General features: G+C 43.7%; 2 protein-coding genes across 5 annotated transcripts; one reads left to right on the top strand and one right to left on the bottom strand.

The window, feature by feature from the left end:
• Positions 1 to 14: 14 nt before the first annotated feature.
• Positions 15 to 2,185, bottom strand: LOC105703972 (probable Xaa-Pro aminopeptidase 3). 3 transcript variants are annotated; one of them, XM_012432809.1, is made up of 5 exons: positions 2,048 to 2,185; positions 949 to 1,722; positions 784 to 864; positions 347 to 709; positions 15 to 283 (listed from the first exon to the last, which is right to left on the bottom strand). In XM_012432809.1, exons 1-5 carry the CDS (start codon positions 2,091 to 2,093, stop codon positions 114 to 116), a joined length of 1,434 nt encoding a protein of 477 aa, XP_012288232.1. In that variant the 5' UTR covers positions 2,094 to 2,185; the 3' UTR covers positions 15 to 113. The 3 variants fall into 3 exon arrangements, with proteins under 3 accessions (XP_012288232.1, XP_012288224.1, XP_012288238.1); XM_012432801.1 differs by having other exon boundaries at positions 784 to 1,722; XM_012432815.1 differs by having other exon boundaries at positions 784 to 1,722; positions 2,028 to 2,098.
• A 154-nt stretch (positions 2,186 to 2,339) lies between these two features.
• Positions 2,340 to 20,628, top strand: LOC105703805 (E3 ubiquitin-protein ligase HERC2). Of its 2 annotated transcripts, none has more exons than XM_012432501.2 (13): positions 2,340 to 2,563; positions 2,947 to 3,160; positions 3,302 to 3,502; positions 3,601 to 3,808; positions 4,365 to 4,622; positions 4,782 to 15,592; positions 15,799 to 16,122; positions 16,276 to 16,585; positions 16,828 to 17,549; positions 17,644 to 18,082; positions 18,213 to 18,436; positions 18,682 to 18,836; positions 19,000 to 20,628. In XM_012432501.2, exons 2-13 carry the CDS (start codon positions 2,968 to 2,970, stop codon positions 19,231 to 19,233), a joined length of 14,079 nt encoding a protein of 4,692 aa, XP_012287924.1. In that variant the 5' UTR covers positions 2,340 to 2,563; positions 2,947 to 2,967; the 3' UTR covers positions 19,234 to 20,628. The 2 variants fall into 2 exon arrangements, with proteins under 2 accessions (XP_012287924.1, XP_012287916.1); XM_012432493.2 differs by having other exon boundaries at positions 2,340 to 2,642.
• Positions 20,629 to 21,097: the final 469 nt, after the last annotated feature.

Raw genomic sequence — 21,097 nt, 5'->3', positions numbered from 1 at the left:
AACAATGTACGTCATACATTGAGATACATTTAATTACTCTTTCTTATGTACATTTTCTATCCACCCAAATATATTCAATATGTATTTACAATAATAATGGATATGTATGGATGTTAACACTGATTTTGTTTTACAAGTTGTTCTATGTCTTGAATCTCCTTTGGACAGTTTTTTGTTAAAACAATTGGTCCATCGCTTCTTAACAGAATATCGTCTTCAATTCGAATTCCTAATCCATGAAATTCAACTGGAGCCAACTTGTTTTTGCTATTCACATATATACCTATAATGAAATAACACTGTATTAACTTTTCTGGCATACATGATATTTTTGAAAGAAACGTACCTGGTTCCATTGTGACAATCATGCCAGGTTCAATATGAATATTTCGTGAAATTGTTCCCGTATCATGGACATCCATTCCTAAATAATGACTAACATGATGGGGGCAATATGAGTATGCTGCAGAAATAAGCTTTTCTTGGGAAAGATTGTTGGGAATAAGACCAATTTCTTGTAATCGTTTGCCCAACAGGAAGCACATCTCATGAAATATTTGATCTAGCGTGGGCATATTGTGCAGTCTTTCAATTAAGGCTTTTTGAACATCAAGGACTATGTCGTACAGTATTACTTGTTGAGGTGTAAATGTACCATTAATAGGCCAAGTACGTGTAATATCTGATGTATACCCATGGTATTCGCAACCTGAAATTTATTAAGAAGTTTTTCAGTTTTCTCCTTTTTGTGAAATATGTAGTAGATAAAACAATGTTATTAACCTGCATCCATTAAAACCATATCACCATTTTGAATAATTTGATTATTCATAATGTAATGAATGATATTGGCATTTTTCCCTCCTGCAACAACAGGAGGGTAGGCTAAAAATTCAGCACCATTCATGCGACATTCATAATCCACTATGGCAAATAACTGATGCTCACTCATCCCTGGTTTGGACATTTGAATGGTCTTTGCAATTGCTGCTGAAGCTACTTCACAACTTTTCTGTATTATTTGTATTTCTGACTCAGATTTAATTAATCTAATTCGATGAATTATTGTCTTTGGAGATTCAAATGTTTTAATGGATGTATTACGAAGTTCTTGTAATTTTTTGTGAAGTTCTGGCTGAACGATTTCAGTACTATCATACCACATACCACAATTCCTATGTTTACTTAAAAGAGAAACTAAATAGAGTTCAAATTCTGTAGTAGGTAGTGCTTCGTCAACACCAAACATTTCAGCTGCTGCTTCTACTCCTGTTCTTGGACCATCCCATAATTCTGAATGCTCATCTTTCTTCCGCATAAACAAGACTGATTTGAACTGATCATTATTGGCAAACATAACCAAAGCACTATCTGGTTCTTGGCAACCAGTAAAATATAAAAAGTCTGTATTCTGTCGGAATACGTATGGTATTTTGTCAGACATATAAACCTTTGTTGAGGATGGAATAATCAGTATTTGTGATTGTTTTGAATTCTTTCCTATATTATTACCCGAAATTATCATTTCCATAAGTTTATTTCGCCTATTCTTAAATTCTTCCAATTTAAATCCTGGTATCAGTTCTCCCTCCTTTAAAAGATGAGAATGAGATTTTGGCGTTGGTTGTCCATATGTCGATTCTGAAAAGTTTTGGATACGCTGTTGATGTGATACTAAACCTTGAGTTATCTCGGTAGAACATTTTGCAAATGTCTGATATCCTACAAATAACATTTTTTATGTTAAAAACAATGCCATACAAATTAGTTTATAGATTATTTTAATATATTATTTATGTATAAAACTATCCAAATTTGAAGAGGAACTTTCCAGCACGCATGAAATAACCTACACCACGAATACATTAATATTTCTGGAAATGTGAAATAAAAAATCTAAAATATTTCTTATATTTGAAATCCTTTTAATTTTTACCTTAAATTTACTCAAATTAGTAAATAAATTTAAGAATTACTATATCACCATAAACATAACCTAACATGAACGACTGAATGCCATTCTGTACCTATTCACATATCTGCTCACCGAAAATAGGTAGATTCCTCGTAACAAATCTCATGGAACAGAACATTTTTAACTTATGGTTATGAAAATTAACATATGATAAATATCTTAGTTAACTAAGAAAGGAATTTCAACGTGCTGACGATTTTTCATTTCGCGGGTCGAAATACAATTGAGTTACTTGAAGTTGCTTCCATCGCTGATTGGTTGAAAACTCACCAATGGTGTTGCATGACTCATTTTCGTCTAGTGTCAAATATTCTAATTGGTTAGCCGAAAAATGGTCTGCTCCTTGCTTGCGGATCCGTAAATATTTACGTTTCACAATCAATACGTTCTCGAATCGAGTGTAAAGCCGAACGACTATTAACCGCAGAGTTTTTATGCAGTTAATCGAACTAAAGGATACGTAAAAAGGATGTCGAGCAACGAAATTTGTCTCCCGGTATCGTAACGACAGACAGCGACGAAGTCAGTTATTTAGCTAACGTCCTGTCACCAACTGTCAAGAGAAACCAAGAGAGATGGCTACCTTTAGTAATTATACATTTTATTAATTAATTTCGATGATCATAGAAAACCGGCTCCACCGTTCATTACGAAGATGATTGTTTAGGTAACTAATGTTTTACTCAAGCATTGTAACATAACCTTTTCTATGAAAACGGAGTAACATTATCCTTGTTCCTTTTTGTTGTTTCAATTTTTACTTAAAGTGTAAAGTTATTTACTTTATTTTAAAAAATACATCTAGAATAAAAATTTGTTCACTGATAGTAACAACATTAATAGTAGTACTTTTGCTGGAGTTTTATTTGAAAATCATTGCATTCGTTATCTGAAAGAAGATCAAACTTTGTAGAAATGCTGTAATTTCTGTTTATAATAAAATTTCGGATAATATACGTTTATTTCTGTAGGATTTAAATAATCAAAGCGAAATGAGTAGCCAACTGAATGTAACATTAAGACCAGAGGTACGTTTAGATGCTAAGTGGTTAAAATTGGATTTGCAACGATTCCTTCGTCGTGATGGACTTGCTGAACTTTGGAATGAAATGGTACGGGATGGGGAAATTGTTGGATCTTTTAGCGATGGTCTAATTAATTCTGCAGGTGTTCTTGCAAAAAAAGGTACATTAGCCTAAATAATTAAGAATTATTTTTTATTTTCATATTTTTAATACGGTATTACAACTCAAACTATTCTATATAATTATTTTTAGTACGGAAAGTTCTGATGAAACAAAAATTTATATAAAATACATTCTGCAGGTGACAGTGGGCATTACTACTGCAATTTGCGAGTGTTATCCTGTCTTTGTTGTGATGGCATCTGTGGACCTCAAAGTGGTTGTAATTGTGGACCATGTCAAAAATTAGATGCAGAAGAAGCCACAAGATGTACAACAACAGTAGAAAAAATAATACCAGTGCAACGCACAATAGATTCTTGGGTTTGGGGACTACAACCATGTATGTAATTTGAATACCTTAAAAACCTTGTACAAATATGTTTGGAAATTTGTAATATAAAAACAAAACTTATCCATTTTACACTTTATTTTTTTCAGCTGAAGGTGAATTGACTACATGCGTTGAATCTTTGATAAAGGAGCAAAGAAATCTGTGTCATGAAGTTGCTAATAGTACACTTTCAGCAACACGCCTTAGACAAAGATTAATTGTTGCAAGAAGATATTTCACAGCTTTGTCTCGATACAAACCGCAAGAAGCCAAAGAAGTAGTGATTCAGAAGAATATAGTCAAGACACAAAAAATGTACGAATTCAAAAACTATAATGTACTTAAACCAAATTAAGTTAAGGTGTTGGGAAACAGTTGCAAACTATCCATGTTCTTGTCAGATAAATAAGATCAGACTGTACCAAGAAGAAGCTATTACTATAAGATACGTGGATGTGCACTTTGTAATCTATATATTATATTGCGGTCAGATGTCACAAAATCATTTTCTTACAATTCTTACAATGATTTCTTACAATGATTACAAAACTATAATGGCATAGATACACATCTGATAAGTAACAGAAGGATACTAAGAATATATTATGAGTAAAAATACAGATAAAACTATTTTTTTTTAATAAGGCAACCATATCAATTGATAACTATGAAGCAAGAAACTAGGTAGAATTTGGAGCCAAATACATTTGTACATTATATTTATTTGTAATATAATTTTATATAATAGTTATCAAACAAAGTGCACATTCACAACAAATAAATTCTGTTCGGTGAGTAGCGTATTTTATGCCGATCTGGATATTATATTCTTATTCATAAAATTCTTAACAGTATTTGTTTAAACTTTTAGCATAAAACCTATTGAGAAAGCGACAGTTGGACTTGCACGTGTTGGATCTCGAGCAGCTTTAAACTTTTCGTTTGCATTCCTTCGACGGGCGTGGCGTTCCGGGGAGGATGCTGATCTCTGCAGCGAGTTATTAACCGAATCACTAGAAGCTTTACAATCGTTACCCGAAGCGACTCTTTTCGATGAAGGCACCGTTTCCAGAGTTTGGCTGGAAGTCGTTGAAAGATCTGCCAAATTCTTGCGTCAAGTCGTGACCGGGTAAGTTTCTCGCAGTACAGTACACCTGAGTAGTAACTACATGAGTGATAAAAAAAATGCGCTAATGGTAATAAGTATTTCTTACTCCTCACTATTCGTCTTAGTCGCGTTTCAGTTTCATTAAATATCTGTTCTTTAAGGATGTTTCTTTATTTGTAGGGACGTGGTGACAGGTAGATCATGGTGTCCCGTTCCTCTATCGGATCAACATACAGCGTTGTGCTTACTCCTCGAACTTGTTACTCAAAAAGGCACATTATCCAGCCTCTTAGATTCCGTAATCTTACTATTACACCTAAGCGGTAAGTCGAAAAACCAAGATAACCGCGTGATGCCACCTGGCTGTTCTGCCCCTTTGATTCCACTACTTCGACGTCTTAACACGATTCCTGCGCCAAAACCGAGGCATACGGATAACACCGTACTGCCAGGGCCGTGCGAGGTTCTCCTGAAGTACCTGAGATTACCCGACGACAACACCGTTGCCGTTGATTTAAGAAAAGCAGCGGTTGTAATAATGTGTCATTTAAGTCGACTGGCAACTCCACTTTTACCTCCAGTCATAACCGACGGCTTTTCAAAAAATCAGACACAAGTGTATCAAGAAGTCTTGGCTTGGGGAAGAATTAAATTAGGCAACGGAACTTCCCCATTCTACTGCGATGCGATCGCAGAACTTGGAGTGAAGCAACTATGCTGTACCGAAAGAGCACTGATGATTTTGTCCCTGAGTGGTAAGGTGTACATGATGTACCATGGTTCCGAGACTCAATATCCGCAAAGAATATACGGTTTTGCGGAGAAAACGATAACGATGATAGCCTCCCACCCGGATGGCAAGCACTATTTGGCTTTGGCTCAGGATGGGACTGTCTTTTCTTGGGGGAATGGTGATGGTGGAAGACTCGGCCATGGGGACACCACATCCTACGACGAACCAAAGGTACTGGAGGCCCTTACTAACAAGGATATAACATTCATAGCATGCGGAAGCAACTATTCCGCAGCTTTGACAGTCACAGGCTCATTATACACCTGGGGACGAGGACACTATGGAAGATTAGGTCACGGCAACTGCGATGACGTTTTAACCCCCACCTTGGTCTCCGCTCTGGATGCACACACGGTTGTCCACGTTGCCTGTGGAAGCGGAGACTGTCAAACGCTCTGTGTCACCTCTTCCGGAATCGTCTTCTCCTGGGGTGACGGAGAATTCGGGAAGCTCGGCAGAGGCGGCTTTATCGTTTCAAAGGTTCCCAAAATCGTGGACAAGCTGTTCGACATAAACGTCGTTAAGGTTTACTGTGGTGGCCATTTCTCCGCTGCGTTGACAGCGTCCGGAGAAGTGTACACGTGGGGAAAAGGCAACTCCTTTCGACTGGGACACGGAAATGAGGAACATGTCAGTTATCCGAAAATTATTGATGTCCTAAAGAACAAAAAAGTAATAGATCTATCAGTGGGTAATGTCCACTTATTGGCGCTTACGGAGGATCGCCTCGTGTACGGATGGGGCAGGAACGACTACGGCCAGATAGATCCATCGTTGGGTCCTGTGGTAACTGAGCCAACTGTTTGCCCGACCCTAACTGGTAAAAATGTCATTGGCTTGGTGTGGGGCCCTTCGCAGAGTTTCGCCTGGTCCATGCACTCCATGTGGTCCGTTGGAAGCAGGGTTGCCTTCGTGGTAGACCTTTCTGAGGAGACGTTTAAACTTCTGGACACTTTAGTGGTAAAATCTTGCGAAGGACTGCCAGGTACTCGGCCCCCTACGCAAGATCGGGAATGCCTGACAGTGGCGACATTAAATTTGCTAAGGTTACAGTTTCACGCCATGATAACTCACAATATCGATAACAAATCCGTGGGACTAGGGTGCTCCTCCCTGCTCAGCTCGTTGAAGCAGCGCTGCATCGCTTTAGCAAGCGGAGCTGGTATATTAGCTACGATTCAAGAAGCTGCACAAGCGGTATTGCAAACAGGATGGAGCATTTTACTGCCAACGGCGAACGAACGAGCGAAAACTCTCTCGAGTTTCTTGCCTAATTCCAGTAGTCTCGAGCAGTCAAATACCAACAAGGGCCAGAGATTTATGGCTGATTTGCTCGTCTCCAGTCTAATGGCTGATGGTGGATTGGAGTTCGCTTTGAAGACTGCGATCAAGGCCGAGGTCATCGATATCTCCGACGACAAGGAGTTTCCCGTGACTAAGAGCGGGGAAATTAAGCAATCCAAGGAATTCAACTCGGAGAAGCACAATGTGACGATATCCCTATTCCAACTAGTCAAGCAATTGATAAAAGACGGATCTTGCATTACTCAGTCCAGATTTCAAGCTCTGCAACAGTCCAATAGAAACGAGGACATGCAAAAACTCGACAACTCCCCAAGCTTGAACTTACTACTCCGATTTCAACGACTTCTGATCACAAAGATGTACGGATGCATCAATAAATGCAGCAACGAGGAACCGCGAGATCAAGAGATGCTTGGCGCCGAATCTCTCCTGAAGAAGTACATCCATCAAGTTGCCAACCACGTAACCGAAGTTCTTCCGATAGCGAGCGAGATTGCTGGCACGAGCAGTAAAAGTTTCATGCTAGTAGCTGCTGTCTTGAAAGGCGACATCATTAACATTTTGATACCTGAACTGATCACTTGTCTGATACTGCTTCAGGTGGACTATCCAATGTTATTACTTAACATGAATTGGATGGAAGTGCTCTCCCCGATTCTGGAAGCCTTGGACGAATTTAACAGACGAGCACCTACGATAGAAAAAGATGATGCCGATGATTTGTCATGGCCGGGAATCATCGCACCACAGCACGGAAACAAAATACCCGTCCATGACGAGCCACCTCTAATTCGATGGGCTGATCTAGAAAACCATAATAGAGACGGTGGTCTCTGGATAGTAGTTAACAATAACGTCTACGACGTACAAGATTTCCGTTACGAAGGTTCGTGCAATGTAGAGATGCTTAACAGATGCACAGGGAGGGATACGATAACGTTACCTCGATTCTCTCTGATGAACGGAATCATGGACTCATGCTTCGTAGGACATTATTCACAGCCTGAACCAGAGAATACGCAGTTTACGGTAGAGGTTTCGGACGTTTGTTTATCACTCCTTGATATGGAGAGGGCTCTTGGATTCCTTTTAGGTCTACACGCGTACACCATGCGTCAAAGTTTGGCTTTACAAGCTGCCGAAGAGGAGGCAGGGACGTGGCTGAACGCACAATTTCTAAGAGGCGGTCTTCAGGTTCTGCAGCCTCCGAATCCATACGAAGAAGAAAAGGGAGAGGCTAGGAGCAATACCTCCACAGCTGCGAATTCACCGACAGAACCTCCGGTGTCTATGTGTACCAAAGATGAGCCGCAAAAACCTGCGGACGACAGGGTGTCGTTCTTTATTCAAGCATTGGCAGAAACTCATAAAACCGACGCTTATGTACAAGCTTTCTTAACTATCGTCGATAGATACAACAAAGCTAATAACCTACTTTCTCACGTGGATTTTTCTGGTGACCATCCTGTCGAGGAGATTGGTCGCCTTTTAACAGCCGTCATCATAAAGCATCTTGCGCTTGGCCACCAGACCATAGCGCTAATAGATCAAGAAGTAATGGAAGGTAACGCAAAGCTTACAAAACCTTTGGCTGATACGGTCAGGGCCGTTCACCAGACCAAGTGGAACCTGATAAGAGCGAAGCAACAGCAAAACAGGAGTTACAAAGAGGTTTGCGCCCCGGCACAAGAGAAATGTAGATTCTTACTGTACGAGGTAAGGCCCGCTACAAGTTACGAAGTCCAAGGTCTGCAAAGATTGAAACTACTTCACACCGTCCCGAAGTTCAAACGAGCCGTTCGTGCTATGATCGTGGACATAAAAAGAAATAAGGATTCTCCCACTAAATTGGAAGATATCGTGAACGCTTCCATTCAGAACGGTAAGAGTAAGACCAAGTCGGACGACGATACAACACCGAAGGACATCACCCCAAATGCTTCGTTGCCTTCCAAGTTAGAGGACATTTCTGGAATAAAGAACGTAATCATGCAGTTAACCGAGAAGATCAAATTTAGACCTCTTGTGAGTAATCCGGAACTGATAACCAGTATTATTAACTTCTCCATCACGGAGGATGGAGGTGATGTCGAGACTCTACGTCGAGCAATGTATTGCCAGATCCAACGAGCTAAGATGCGCGAAGAAGGTATCATAATGATTAAGGAGCTGCTCAAAAAGGATTACTTGATAACATCCGTCAAGTACTCCCTACTCAATGGTTGGCTTGGATTGTCCCACGAAAACAAGCGTTTGATTGGTGGGATCACCCATTGTTTGAGCAACATTCAACTGGTGACTCCTTACCAGAGGTCGAAAGTGATCCTAGCGGAAGCCGACGTCACATCTTGGGCGATTCAAGCCCTGAGAGCTTACGTCGTGCAAGCCGAAATGCCCAATAAACCCAAAGCGACCGGAAAAAGCAGTCTCAATCAAGAAACGTATACGTGGTTGAGGAAGTTGCCGAGAGCAAGATTTCTCTTAACGATCCTAGGCATGCTCGCGAATTATCAACACGCCAACGAAATCGGTCTCTTGATAAACTCCGGTCTTCTTTCCAGTATCTTGACCTTGTTGAGGCAAATCGGGCCCTCCATGCAGTATAAACCTCCGCGGCTTGAAGGAGCAGCAGCGATTTACGAGGACGCGGTGCATATGAGTAAGCCACAGACTGTTCAGCTGAGTGGTATTGAATTGGCTGCGTTGATGAAGATCGGAACGAGAGTCGTGCGCGGCGCGGATTGGAAATGGGGCGACCAGGACGGATCTCCACCTGGAGAAGGCAGCGTTATAGGCGAACTTGGGGAGGACGGCTGGATCAGGGTGCAGTGGGATAACGGAACTACGAATTCCTACCGAATGGGTAAGGAAGGTAAATATGACCTAAAATTAGCCGAACCACCTCCACCTCCTGATAGCGACACCGACAGCGAGACGTCGGTGAACGGCGGTAAGTCCGACAAGAACGGGGTCAAGGAGATCCATCCCACGACGTACCTGAAGAACGCATCCACTAACTTGCTACGAATAATCTTGCTCTCTTGCGGCGTAGAATCGGACGGAGTTCAACATTCCGCGTTGAAAATTCTGGCCTCCGTCCTCCGAGGAATAATTTCTGCAGCCAGCAAATCCGACTCCAGCGTCCAAACGCAGCTAGCTAAGGAACACCACGGAACCTGGGCAACGCTAAGCATTTTAAAAACAATCGCCAATTCCCCGATGTTGTGCAGGGCTCTGAGCACTCAAGCTTGGGTCGACTTTCTTTTAAATGTGATAGGAGAAGACAATCACCCCAACTTGCAAAAACAAATCATGGCTGTGAAGCTGCTTGCCGCTACTCTGCCCTCCTGGCCAGTCGAGTCTCCCGAAATGACGCCATTCTTGGACAAGGTCTTCAAGCTCTTAGGGCAAATTGCTCTCATATGCGAATCCGAAGTGCGTGCGGAGCTTCACGCGAACAAGAGTAGAGTGTCTTTGACTGCATCGCACAGTTCTACCCTAGCCGAGGAGATAATTTCCCTGATACATAAATTGCATTCCCTTCCCGGCTGGAACACCGCATTGAACGCATTTTTAACAGCGAAGCTAGCCTTGGCTTCGGATTTACTTAATGACGGACCATTGTTCCACATACAAATGAATGAGAACGACGGAGGTAACAGTCTGGGAATTCAACAGACGGTCATGGCTGCCTTAATCGTCGTCGGTGATCTAGACAGTAGACCCAGAGTTGGCGGTTTGGTTGAATTGGATAACCAAATTGGAACGGTCTGCAAGTTGACCTCACACTCCAAACTGGTCGTACAGTTGCATGAGAACGGAACACAAAAGAAGGTACCATTTTCGGCAGTACGACAGATCAGCGAGAAGTTTCACCTGGACAGAATGACCATGACGGACTCGCTCATGTCTACCTGGGCCAGCCTATTACTGAATCACAGTGGAACGGATAAGAGACCAGGAGGAATGCCCGTTATAGCAGGCGTGGTCAACGCATCGGTTCTTCGAATCCAACAACAGCAACTAGCAGCGCTGAACGCCGGTAGGATGTTACTTGACTACCAGTCCAAACTGAGACGAGTCTTGAAGACCTTGACGAACGACAGCGACGATGACCGGACGACCCTGTTACAAGAAATGCTCATAAGAGCCACCAAACCTCAGCCCTTGAAGCCAATATTTAGCCGACAAGAACTGGAGACTGCAGCCTTGATGGTAAGTCAATACTTGGCCTCGGAACTGATTCACACTCCAATTCATCGCAGCAAGGTCGGTTCGGAACCAGCGAGTCCTACGTCGGATTGTTCCTTGGCGTCCTTAACGTCCAGCCAGCGTCGTCACTGCAGAAGCTCGAGGAAGATCGGACCTCCAACTAGTCCTTTAGTCACGCAGCTCATAGAGATGGGGTTCCACCGGAAAAGCGTTGAATTTGCCATGAAGAACCTGAGCGGAACAGAGGCACACCTGACCACCGAGACGGTGGTGGGTTGGCTCTTGGAGAACCCTGACGCGGCATTCAGCGATACCGAGACCTTGTCCAGCGTGGACGGTTTATCGGATTCCGACGACTCGACGAGCGACGACGTCGACGACTTGACGTCGAACCACGAGGCTGGCTCTACCGCGCATCGAACCTTCATGAAACGGTCCGATTTCCTTTCCGTAGACGAGTATGCTATTTACGTTCGTGATAACGTATCCGCCGGGATGCTGGTGCGCTGTTGCAAGAGCTACGAAGAGGTGGATCACGGTGACGTGGGCCAGGTGGTTAAGATCGACCCGGAAGGTCTACATGACCTGAACGTGCAGGTCGCCTGGCAACACAAAGGTGGCACCTATTGGGTAAGATTCATCCATATTGAGCTTTTAGGACACCCGCCGTCTTTACCGGGACCACCAGCCTTGAAGATTGGCGATAAAGTACGCGTGAAGGCCTCAGTCGCCGTTCCCAAATACAAATGGGGCTCTGTGAACCACGATAGCGTCGGAGTCGTGACGGAAATCATCAATAATGGCAAGGACGTGTCCGTAGACTTTCCTCAACAGAACGGCTGGACCGGGTGTGCAGCGGAAATGGAGAGAGTACCCTCGTGCCATCACACCGTTTCTTGCAATTCTTGCCACATGTCGCCCATATCTGGACCCAGATTCAAGTGCAAACTTTGCGAGAACTACAATTTGTGTGAGAATTGCTTCTACACGAAGAGATCCCATCGGCACGGTTTCTACAGGATTACCGAACCAGGGACGGCAGCGGTCTATGCTGGTAAACCGGGGAGATATCATCGGCAGGACACCTCCGAGAGCTCTTTGATCGAGGATTGGTCAAGATGTATCAGATCACTGGATGTCTCGTCGAGGGAACATTGGGCACTGAGACTAGTCGATGGGTCTGGCGAATACTGGCAGAGCTGTGGCTGCCAAGGGAAGCACTGGATTCGTTTAGAGATGTTGCCCGGGATCATGATCTACTCCTTGAAGATACAGGTGAACCCTCAGGATAGCAGCTACATGCCTTCCTGGATAGCGGTCAGCGGAGGGGACTCCTTCGGCAGTTTGCTAGAGCTGGCTTCGATAACCGTAAGGAACACCGACACTACCGTCACTCTGCTGCAAGACCTCCAAGAGTACTACCCCTGTATTGAAATAGCTATCAAACAATGTCGCAATGGCGGTATAGACTGCAAGATTCATGGTTTACAAATAGTCGGACGTAAGAAATTATTCGAGAACCAGCTGGCCACCTCTGTGTCGTTTTTAGCTTCTGACTGGGAGGTGGTGCAGGAACAGATGACAGCGCAGCGCACAGGTGACACCCATCAACACTCGGCCGTATACGTCTGGGGTCTAAACGACAAGGACCAATTGGGAGGCCTAAAAGGTTCAAAAATAAAGCTACCTGTGTACAGCGAAGCCCTGTCTCAGTTAAAGCCTGTCCACATCGCTGGGGGTAGCAAGACGCTCTTCATCGTCAGTCAAGAAGGGAAATTGTACGCCTGCGGAGAAGGGACTAACGGCAGGCTGGGACTCGGTGACAACAACAACGTATACGAACCTAGACCCATACCGTTTCTAAGTCAATACGTAATAAAGAAAGTGGCCGTGCATTCTGGAGGCAAACACGCGTTAGCATTGACCCTGGACGGCAAAGTGTTCTCCTGGGGCGAAGGGGAGGACGGTAAACTAGGTCACGGCAATCGCTTGTCTCTGGACAAGCCAAAACTCATCGAAACCCTGAAATCGAAAAGAATTAGAGATATAGCTTGCGGATCGGGGCATTCCGCGGCGATAGCGAGCAACGGTGAGGTATACACCTGGGGATTAGGGGAATATGGCAGGTTGGGCCATGGAGACACGAATACCCAACTAAAGCCGAAACTGGTAGAGGCGCTCGTGGGTCAGAGAGTGATCCAAATTGCGTGCGGCAGCAGAGACGCCCAGACAATGGCTTTGACCGATTACGGCTGTGTATATTCTTGGGGTGATGGAGACTTTGGAAAACTGGGCAGAGGAGGTAGCGATGGCTGCTATACGCCTCTTCTTATAGACAGGCTGACCGGTCTCGGGGTTATCCAAGTGGAATGCGGTGCACAGTTCTCCCTGGCCTTGACTAAGTACGGAGAGGTGTGGACTTGGGGTAAGGGCGACTACTTCCGTCTAGGTCATGGCAATGACCACCACGTGCGAAGACCCACCGTAGTCGATGGTCTGAGAGGGAAGAAGGTGATCCACGTGGCCGTGGGTGCTCTTCACTGTTTGGCGGTAACCGATGCCGGGCAGGTATACGCATGGGGCGACAACGACCATGGCCAACAGGGCAATGGTACAACCATCGTCAATAGGAAGCCGTCGCTGGTCCACGGTCTGGAAGACGCAAAGGTGAACAGGGTAGCCTGCGGATCGAGCCACAGCGTGGCCTGGGTGCTGACCGACCAGCCGACCACCAGCAACCAGGAACCGGTAGCGTTCCCCACGTTGAAAGATCCCCTAGGCCAGGCGTCCATAGGGATTCTGGATCCATCGGAGCCCACTGCGGTTGCGAATCCTAAAGACGTCAGGCCTTCCCTGGCGCACATCATTCTCTCCCTGGAGAGCAACGTGGCGAAACAACAAGCTCTGCAACACGTGATAAATGCCCTGCACATCATGCAGGCCAGGACGGCCATAGTCACGGCTCTACGTAGCCATACGGCGGTAACCTCTTGCCCGAAGTCTGCAACACCAGATGTTCCTCCAGAGGGGGCCATGAGCTCCAGCATCGGGCCCGTGGTTTACCAGAATGTTACCGAGATTGCCCAGGGTGGCGGTGAAGCGCCAGCGAGTGTCACCGAGGTACCCAACGTGGCCTCCAGTCCACGAGCTACCCCGGAATCCGAGGATTACCCGCTCGCCGTATTCCCTTCCATGTCCAGCTCCGCAAGTCTATCCTCCCGGGCCTCGAAGATGTCCACCAGCGCCATGAGCGTTATCGCGGCTACCTTGACTTCCAACGCCCATGTAATTGGCGAAGGGGCCAACACCGAATCGGGTCTGGACGAGTTCACCGCGGCCTTAACCGAGGACGACGCGAGGATGTTGGTGGACCTTCTAAAGCTCGCCGTGGCCAACAGAGTGTGCGACGGCGCCAAGGAGACCATTTCTTCTGTTCTGATCTCTTTAGGTAAGGCGAACAGGTCCATAGGGAACATGCTCCTGGAGCTCTGCGTCACCGAACTAGAGGACACGGCAGCCAACTCGAACTGCATGACCAATGCACCACAACCGGTGGTCCAGGAGACGCCGCATCCTTATATCGATGACACCACTCTCACGGGACACGTGAAAATTCCTGGGGCAGAGGTGTTGAGAATTGAGTTCGATCGACAGTGTTCAACGGAGAGAAGACACGATCCACTTACAATCATGGATGGTAGTTGTCGGGTCGTGGCCGTCCGGTCTGGCAAGGAGTGGAGCGAGTGGTCGGCCGAGATCAGGATACAAGGCGACGAGCTCAGGTGGAGATTCTGCTCGGATAGCTCGGTCAACGGATGGGGATGGAGATTCACTGTCTACCCTGTGCTGGCCACTCTTGAGCCCCTTGGCTCCGACCGAGCGGTACTCTCTCAGCCCTCCATCACCCTGGCGGAATACCTTTTGGACAATGATTTAATTCATTCCGACAAGAACATTGTTACCCGATTGGCAGCCACCCTGGCGCAGTGCAGTCAGCTCAGCATTCTGAGCGCCCAGCAGCGTATGTGGGCCCTGAAGAAGCTCCAGGTGGTGTACTTGAGTGCTCCTGGGATTCGATCCGATACCGCTCTATCGACCTTATTGGGCTCCTTACCCCAAGCTTTGCTCAGACAGTATGAATACGAGGATCCTGCAGTTAGAGGTGGCAAGCAACTGATGCACAGTGACTTCTTCAAGGTCCTCGTAGGCCTCGCTTGCGATCTTGAACTCGACTCCATGCAATGTTGCGCAGAGATCCACAAGTGGTCTTGGTTCCGGAGGTATTGCCTCGCTGCCCGAGTTGCCAAAGCCCTTATCAACCGCACTTCCCTACCCGCGCCCTTCTGCTTAGAAGTTATCAAAAGAATCAACGAGATGATCACCGATGGAGATACCGGATCCAAAGACCACGAGAACCATGAAATTTTTAAGCAAGAGCACGACGAGCAGTTACTGCAGTGGCTTAATAGGAGACCGGAAGACTGGACCTTGTCTTGGGATGGGTCCGGAGCTATTTATGGCTGGGGTCATAATCACAGAGGACAACTGGGTGGACTGGAAGGTGCTAAAGTTAAGCTACCTTCGCCCTGCGAGAGTCTTTCGGCTCTTAGGCCTGTTCAGCTCGCTGGTGGAGAACAAACTCTGTTTGCAGTCACTGCCGATGGCAAGGTTTATGCGACTGGTGAGCAACTTGTCATAATTTATTTTTAACATCTTATTTCTTAATCTAAAGTATAGGTGGAATATACGTCGAGCCTAATAGAAACTTCACCTAAACCTACAGAGATATTTAAATGAAGACAGACCTCTTTTTAAATGTTTATATGGTACTAGATATGCTTGTTTATCGCGCACTTATAAAAGGCATTGCTATTATTTACCTTAAAGGGTACGGTTCAGCCGGTCGCCTCGGAATTGGAAGTACGGACTCCGTAATGGTACCAACACTCTTGGAGTCTATTCAGCACGTCTTTATTAAAAAAGTCGCCGTCAATGCCGGAGGAAAGCATGCCCTTGCCTTGAGTTCCGAGGGCCATGTTTATTCCTGGGGTGAAGGAGACGATGGTAAACTGGGACACGGCGTTAGATTGTCCTTTGAGAGGCCGAAGTTGATCGAGGATTTACTCGGCACTGAAATCGTCGACATTGCCTGCGGTGGACATCACAGTGCCGCCATCAGCAGTGCCGGTTGGCTCTATACATGGGGAAAAGGTACTTTCTATACTGTGTCTCTACCTACCGCTTGTCTGTGACAATTGTTCAGTCGTAAGAAATTCATCTCATATTTCTGCAGTTACCCAAACACGTTTCATGCAAGTTTAATTTTATTGTTTTGCGAATTGAGATGAAAAATCGATATTGCAGGACGATATGGACGTCTGGGACATGGAGATAGCGACGATCAGTTGAGGCCCAAGGTCGTTGCTGCTCTGCAGGGTTACAAGGTCATCGACGTTGCCTGTGGTAGCGGAGATGCTCAAACACTTTGTGTCACTGACGACGACAACGTATGGAGCTGGGGAGACGGCGACTACGGAAAGTTGGGCAGAGGAGGAAGCGATGGTTGCAAATTTCCCATGAAAATAGAATCTCTCGAGGGACTTGGAGTGATCAAGGTGGAGTGCGGTAGCCAATTCTCGGTGGCGTTGACGAAATCCGGCACCGTTTATACTTGGTAAGAATGTGCAAATCTCATACTGCTTTTCATTCTTTATTTTACCGAAGTACACATAATTTATAACAATTGCCGAAATTTGATAGGATATTATAACATAAAATATAAAAGGATATCTTGAGAGGAATATACACTCTTATGTAACCCTAGTTTACGGCGATCTTAATAGCAGATTAACGTATGTAACTGATTAATTGTAAATATATATTATTAAAATTGACTGTTCTTTTCTATACTTTCAGGGGCAAAGGCGACTACCACCGATTAGGACATGGCAACGGTGACCACGTGCGTCGACCTCGTAAAGTAGCCGCTCTTCAGGGTAAGAAAATTATCTCAATTGCAACGGGGTCTTTGCATTGCGTGGCCTGCTCCGATAAAGGAGAAGTCTTCACCTGGGGCGACAACGACGAGGGGCAGCTGGGAGATGGAACCACGAGCGCTCTGCAAAGGCCAAGGCTTGTGCACGCTTTGCAAGGAAAGAAAATAACGCGCGTCGCGTGTGGAAGTGCTCACACGTTAGCGTGGAGCACGACGAAAGTCACGCAGAGCAGATTGCCAGCGTCGATCCCGATGGAGTACGACTTGGTGAAAGACTTGCCGTTCTCCACTTTGCACAATCGATTGGTCCTGTTGCATCATTTTGCGGAGTTGCTGTGTCCGTCGTTGACGATGTTTCCTACAATAGGTCCCATCAGTCTGAGCCGACTTGCTCCTATGTTGGTTTACAGCATCAAAGAGGCAACATTCCGCAAAGTGATTCAAGCAACGATGGTCAGGGACCGCCAACACGGACCGGTTATTGAGCTGAACAGGATCCAAGTAAAGAGGGCAAGAAGCAAAGGTGGACTCGCCGGACCTGATGGGATAAAATCAGTATTCGGTCAGGTGGTCTCGAAAATGTCTTTACTGACGCAAGACGTCCTTTTCCTGCCGCACCGGGTGTGGAAGGTCAAATTTATCGGTAGGTAAATCACTGCAAGGGTCATTGGGGTTGATCCGAACTCATTGTACGAATTATCCTTGATTCGTTGTTAATCGATGGTAAATGTCAATAGGGGAAAGTGTCGATGACTGTGGAGGTGGTTACAGTGAAAGTATTGCGGAGATGTGCGACGAACTACAAAACGGATCTTTACCTCTGTTTATTTCGACACCCAATGGCAGGGACGACAATGGAACGAACAGGGATTGTTTCCTGTTAAATTCGGTGGCTACCTCACATCTGCACCTGAATATGTTCCAATTTTTAGGAATATTAATGGGAGTAGCTATAAGGACGGGAAGTCCTTTGAGCTTGAATTTGGCCGAACCCGTTTGGAAACAGATAGCTGGAATTTCGTTAACGCCCGGTGACTTGACAGAAGTTGATAGAGATTACGTGCCCGGCTTATTGTGCATAAGAGATATGGACCCTGATGAAAAAGTTTTTCAGTCTTTGGAAATGCCCTTTTCAACTCCCTCCGCAGTTGGACATGATGTACCATTATCCAATAGGTAAGATTGTGATGATAATTTATTATCCTAGTCGTTCACAGGACAGCAGGCATTTAAATGTTTTACAGTGCATTTTGTATTTCAATAATTCCTTAAACATTTTAAAATACATTTTATTAACTTGTCGCAGATATCGAAAGATAACTCCGGAAAATAGGCACGAATACGTTCGGTTAGCTTTAAACTATAGACTTCACGAGTTTGACGCTCAAGTAGCTGCTGTACGGGAAGGTTTATCAAAAGTTGTCCCCGTACCATTGTTGGCTTTGTTTAGTGGAGCAGAGCTTGAAACAATGGTGTGTGGCAGTCCAGATATACCTTTATCTTTATTAAAATCAGTTGCAACGTACAAAGGTTCGTAATGCTTACTAGATATTGTTATTTATACTATTAATTATTAATGTAAAAAGTTATATCAATGAAAGGTGTCATTTTCATAAAATCTTAAGAGGGTGATAATGAATATTTAACATATCATAATCCCTAAGAATTCCTATACTTTCTATATATATTATAAGTACGTAATAAGAAATGGAGAATTTTAATATCAGAAAAATAAGAAAAAAAGATATATATTTATATTAATATCATCGTCCCAGGTATCGAGGCAACTGCACCATTAATTCAATGGTTCTGGGAAGTTATGGAAGAGTTTTCAAATCAAGAAAGATCTTTGTTTCTGCGATTCGTTTGGGGTAGAACTCGTTTACCACGGACAATTGCGGATTTTCGAGGGAGAGACTTCGTTTTACAGGTAATACACCTTCGATATCATTTACCTCTGTACTTTTACTATACAAAGGCAATTGTTTTGAAAATAGAAAGCCTTGATCCACGATATCAGTTACTTGCAATATCTGAACTTATATCAATTTATATTATAATTAATTCCCATTTCTTTTTTGTCGATTTTCTAGGTGATGGACAAATACAATCCACCGGATCATTTCTTACCGGAGAGTTATACGTGTTTCTTCCTTCTTAAAATGCCGAGATATTCGTGTAAACCAGTATTGCGGCAAAAATTGAAATACGCAATACATTTTTGTAAAAGCATTGACACCGATGAGTACGCTAGAGTGCAAGCTGTGCCTACTTCTGATACGGAAGACAGCGACAGTCTCGCCAGCGAAGAACATACGTCCCTTTAGTTTAAACAATCTGTGGAATTATGAACAAGAGTCGATAAAAACGATTTAAATGTGATACAGTAAGAGATCTCTCCGAAGAAAATTAACGTCTTTTACTCAGTATTTATTTAATTCAAGCTAGATAAAGATCTCTACTCATACCGTGTGAAAGAAATTGCATTCTGTATGCTACAAGAAAGGCTGAATTGAAATTACAATTAAGAAAAACTATTATCTTCAAAGACGACGTTACAGGATGGAATTTGCAACGGGAGATCTGCATACATCGGATAGATACTTAAGTAATATTTTTAAGGCTTGTGTGAATATCTGCTCTGCGATGGCCTTTTCAAATATCATAGATAGTGCGATATTGATGTTATTGATGATTGATCTTAAATTAGAATGATGCCAATTGAGAAACGAAAAGAGAAAAGCTAATTCGCCAAATAGTTCATTTTATCACGTTGACGATTGGGCATTCTACCGCATTGGAATAATACTTTATACACTCTACAGGGTACCAATGGATTTAGTTAAAATGGGTAAAGAAACAGTTCTTCCTTTGGTTTTCAAAGATATAACATAAAAACACTGTAACCGTTACATACGTCTTTGTAACATATAATATAAAATGCATATTACATGTACGTAATATTTATATTTATATTACTATGTCCTGCACAGTTACATAACGCTGTTATAAAACGAATAATTACCTTACACATAACATATCGATAACATGTTATGTGTTATGTTAGTATTATACAACTGCATTGAAGACAAATTTCAAACAATGTTACGAAACGGTAATAATTCGATATTATATAATATCAATGTATTCTTTGAATAACTTTCGTTATATACCCTGTGTTATGTAATTGTAATATAGCATGCTTGGTGGGAACGAATCAGAAAGAACCGCAGTAGTATAATGAGTGTTGTCATCGTAGCAGCTAATATGCGTTCATTGCAATAAGTTGTCGGGAAGTTGTCAATGTTCAATTTTATATTTGAGGAAATGTATCTGCAAGGGATCACAACTTTTAATTGAGCAGATAGTTCTTTCATTTTTGTTACACGATCTGTCGAGGATGTTAATGATATCACTTTAGATTAGTAAGAGGACCCAATATCTATGCGGAATGAACCGATTAATCGAGTGATAGGTACTCGACGGAGAGTCACTACCTTTTCCTTATACAACACAAGTGAGAGATGCTGTTCTAAGCAGCTAAAATATTCCCGATCACGAATTGTTGGACATTCTTTAAATTAGCGTGCACTTATACGATTTTAACTATCAAGCGTTTTATCTCGATGACTTTTCGTACGAGTAATTAAGCGTACAGATTATGCTTCTGGTGGTGTAGTTCCATCGAAACCTATCTGCGAATAAAGACGCTGCATTACTCATTACACTTTTTTCTGGATTGATAACTACCTTTTTGTTGTACTTGTGTAGGTTTTCAACGTGTATGTTGCATTTTTACCACGCCCCTCCTTCCTGTTTCTCAAGTAAACTTAATTATAACTGTGATAAATCCTTCGTTCCGTTGCTTTGTACATTTCGCAAGTGCACGCTCGGCAGTGTTTTCATGAAACACTGCTTTCGACATCTAGTATTTTGTTTCAAGAATCGATCATGTTTCTCGTCGCATATAAAGATTTCCTAATACAATTTCAATGAAACTCCCACACTAAGTCATCTCAAATGAGTAATATTTTTGGTACAGTCTCGGTGTAGCGAGGACATACGCATAATAGCTTGTTTTCATACAGTTAATAGCTAAGTATACATGCTTTATCGCTAAATCGCATAGAAATCATCTTTCTACATTAGCAACGTGAATCTCCCGTATCAGTATTGAGTTGTAAATATCTT

The sequence above is a fragment of the Orussus abietinus genome, unplaced genomic scaffold (genome assembly GCF_000612105.2).
Source record: "Orussus abietinus isolate OABI.00-Male unplaced genomic scaffold, Oabi_2.0 scaffold164, whole genome shotgun sequence".
Lineage (NCBI taxonomy): Eukaryota > Metazoa > Arthropoda > Insecta > Hymenoptera > Orussidae > Orussus > Orussus abietinus.
Note: the sequence above shows the minus strand (reverse complement) of the source record. Positions and strands in the feature narration are given on the sequence as shown.

Bases quoted from the DNA above. Each gene is read 5' to 3' on its own strand.
- LOC105703972 (XM_012432801.1), bottom strand. From the start codon at position 2,093: ATGTTCTGTTCCATGAGATTTGTTACGAGGAATCTACCTATTTTCG. The intron at 710-783 runs GTTAATAACATT...AATAAATTTCAG, and splicing joins TATGGTTTTAATGGATGCAG to GTTGCGAATACCATGGGTAT. The intron at 284-346 runs GTACGTTTCTTT...ATTTCATTATAG, and splicing joins GATTGTCACAATGGAACCAG to GTATATATGTGAATAGCAAA.
- LOC105703805 (XM_012432501.2), top strand. From the start codon at position 2,968: ATGAGTAGCCAACTGAATGTAACATTAAGACCAGAGGTACGTTTAGAT. The intron at 3,809-4,364 runs GTACGAATTCAA...TTAAACTTTTAG, and splicing joins ATAGTCAAGACACAAAAAAT to CATAAAACCTATTGAGAAAG. The intron at 4,623-4,781 runs GTAAGTTTCTCG...CTTTATTTGTAG, and splicing joins TTGCGTCAAGTCGTGACCGG to GGACGTGGTGACAGGTAGAT.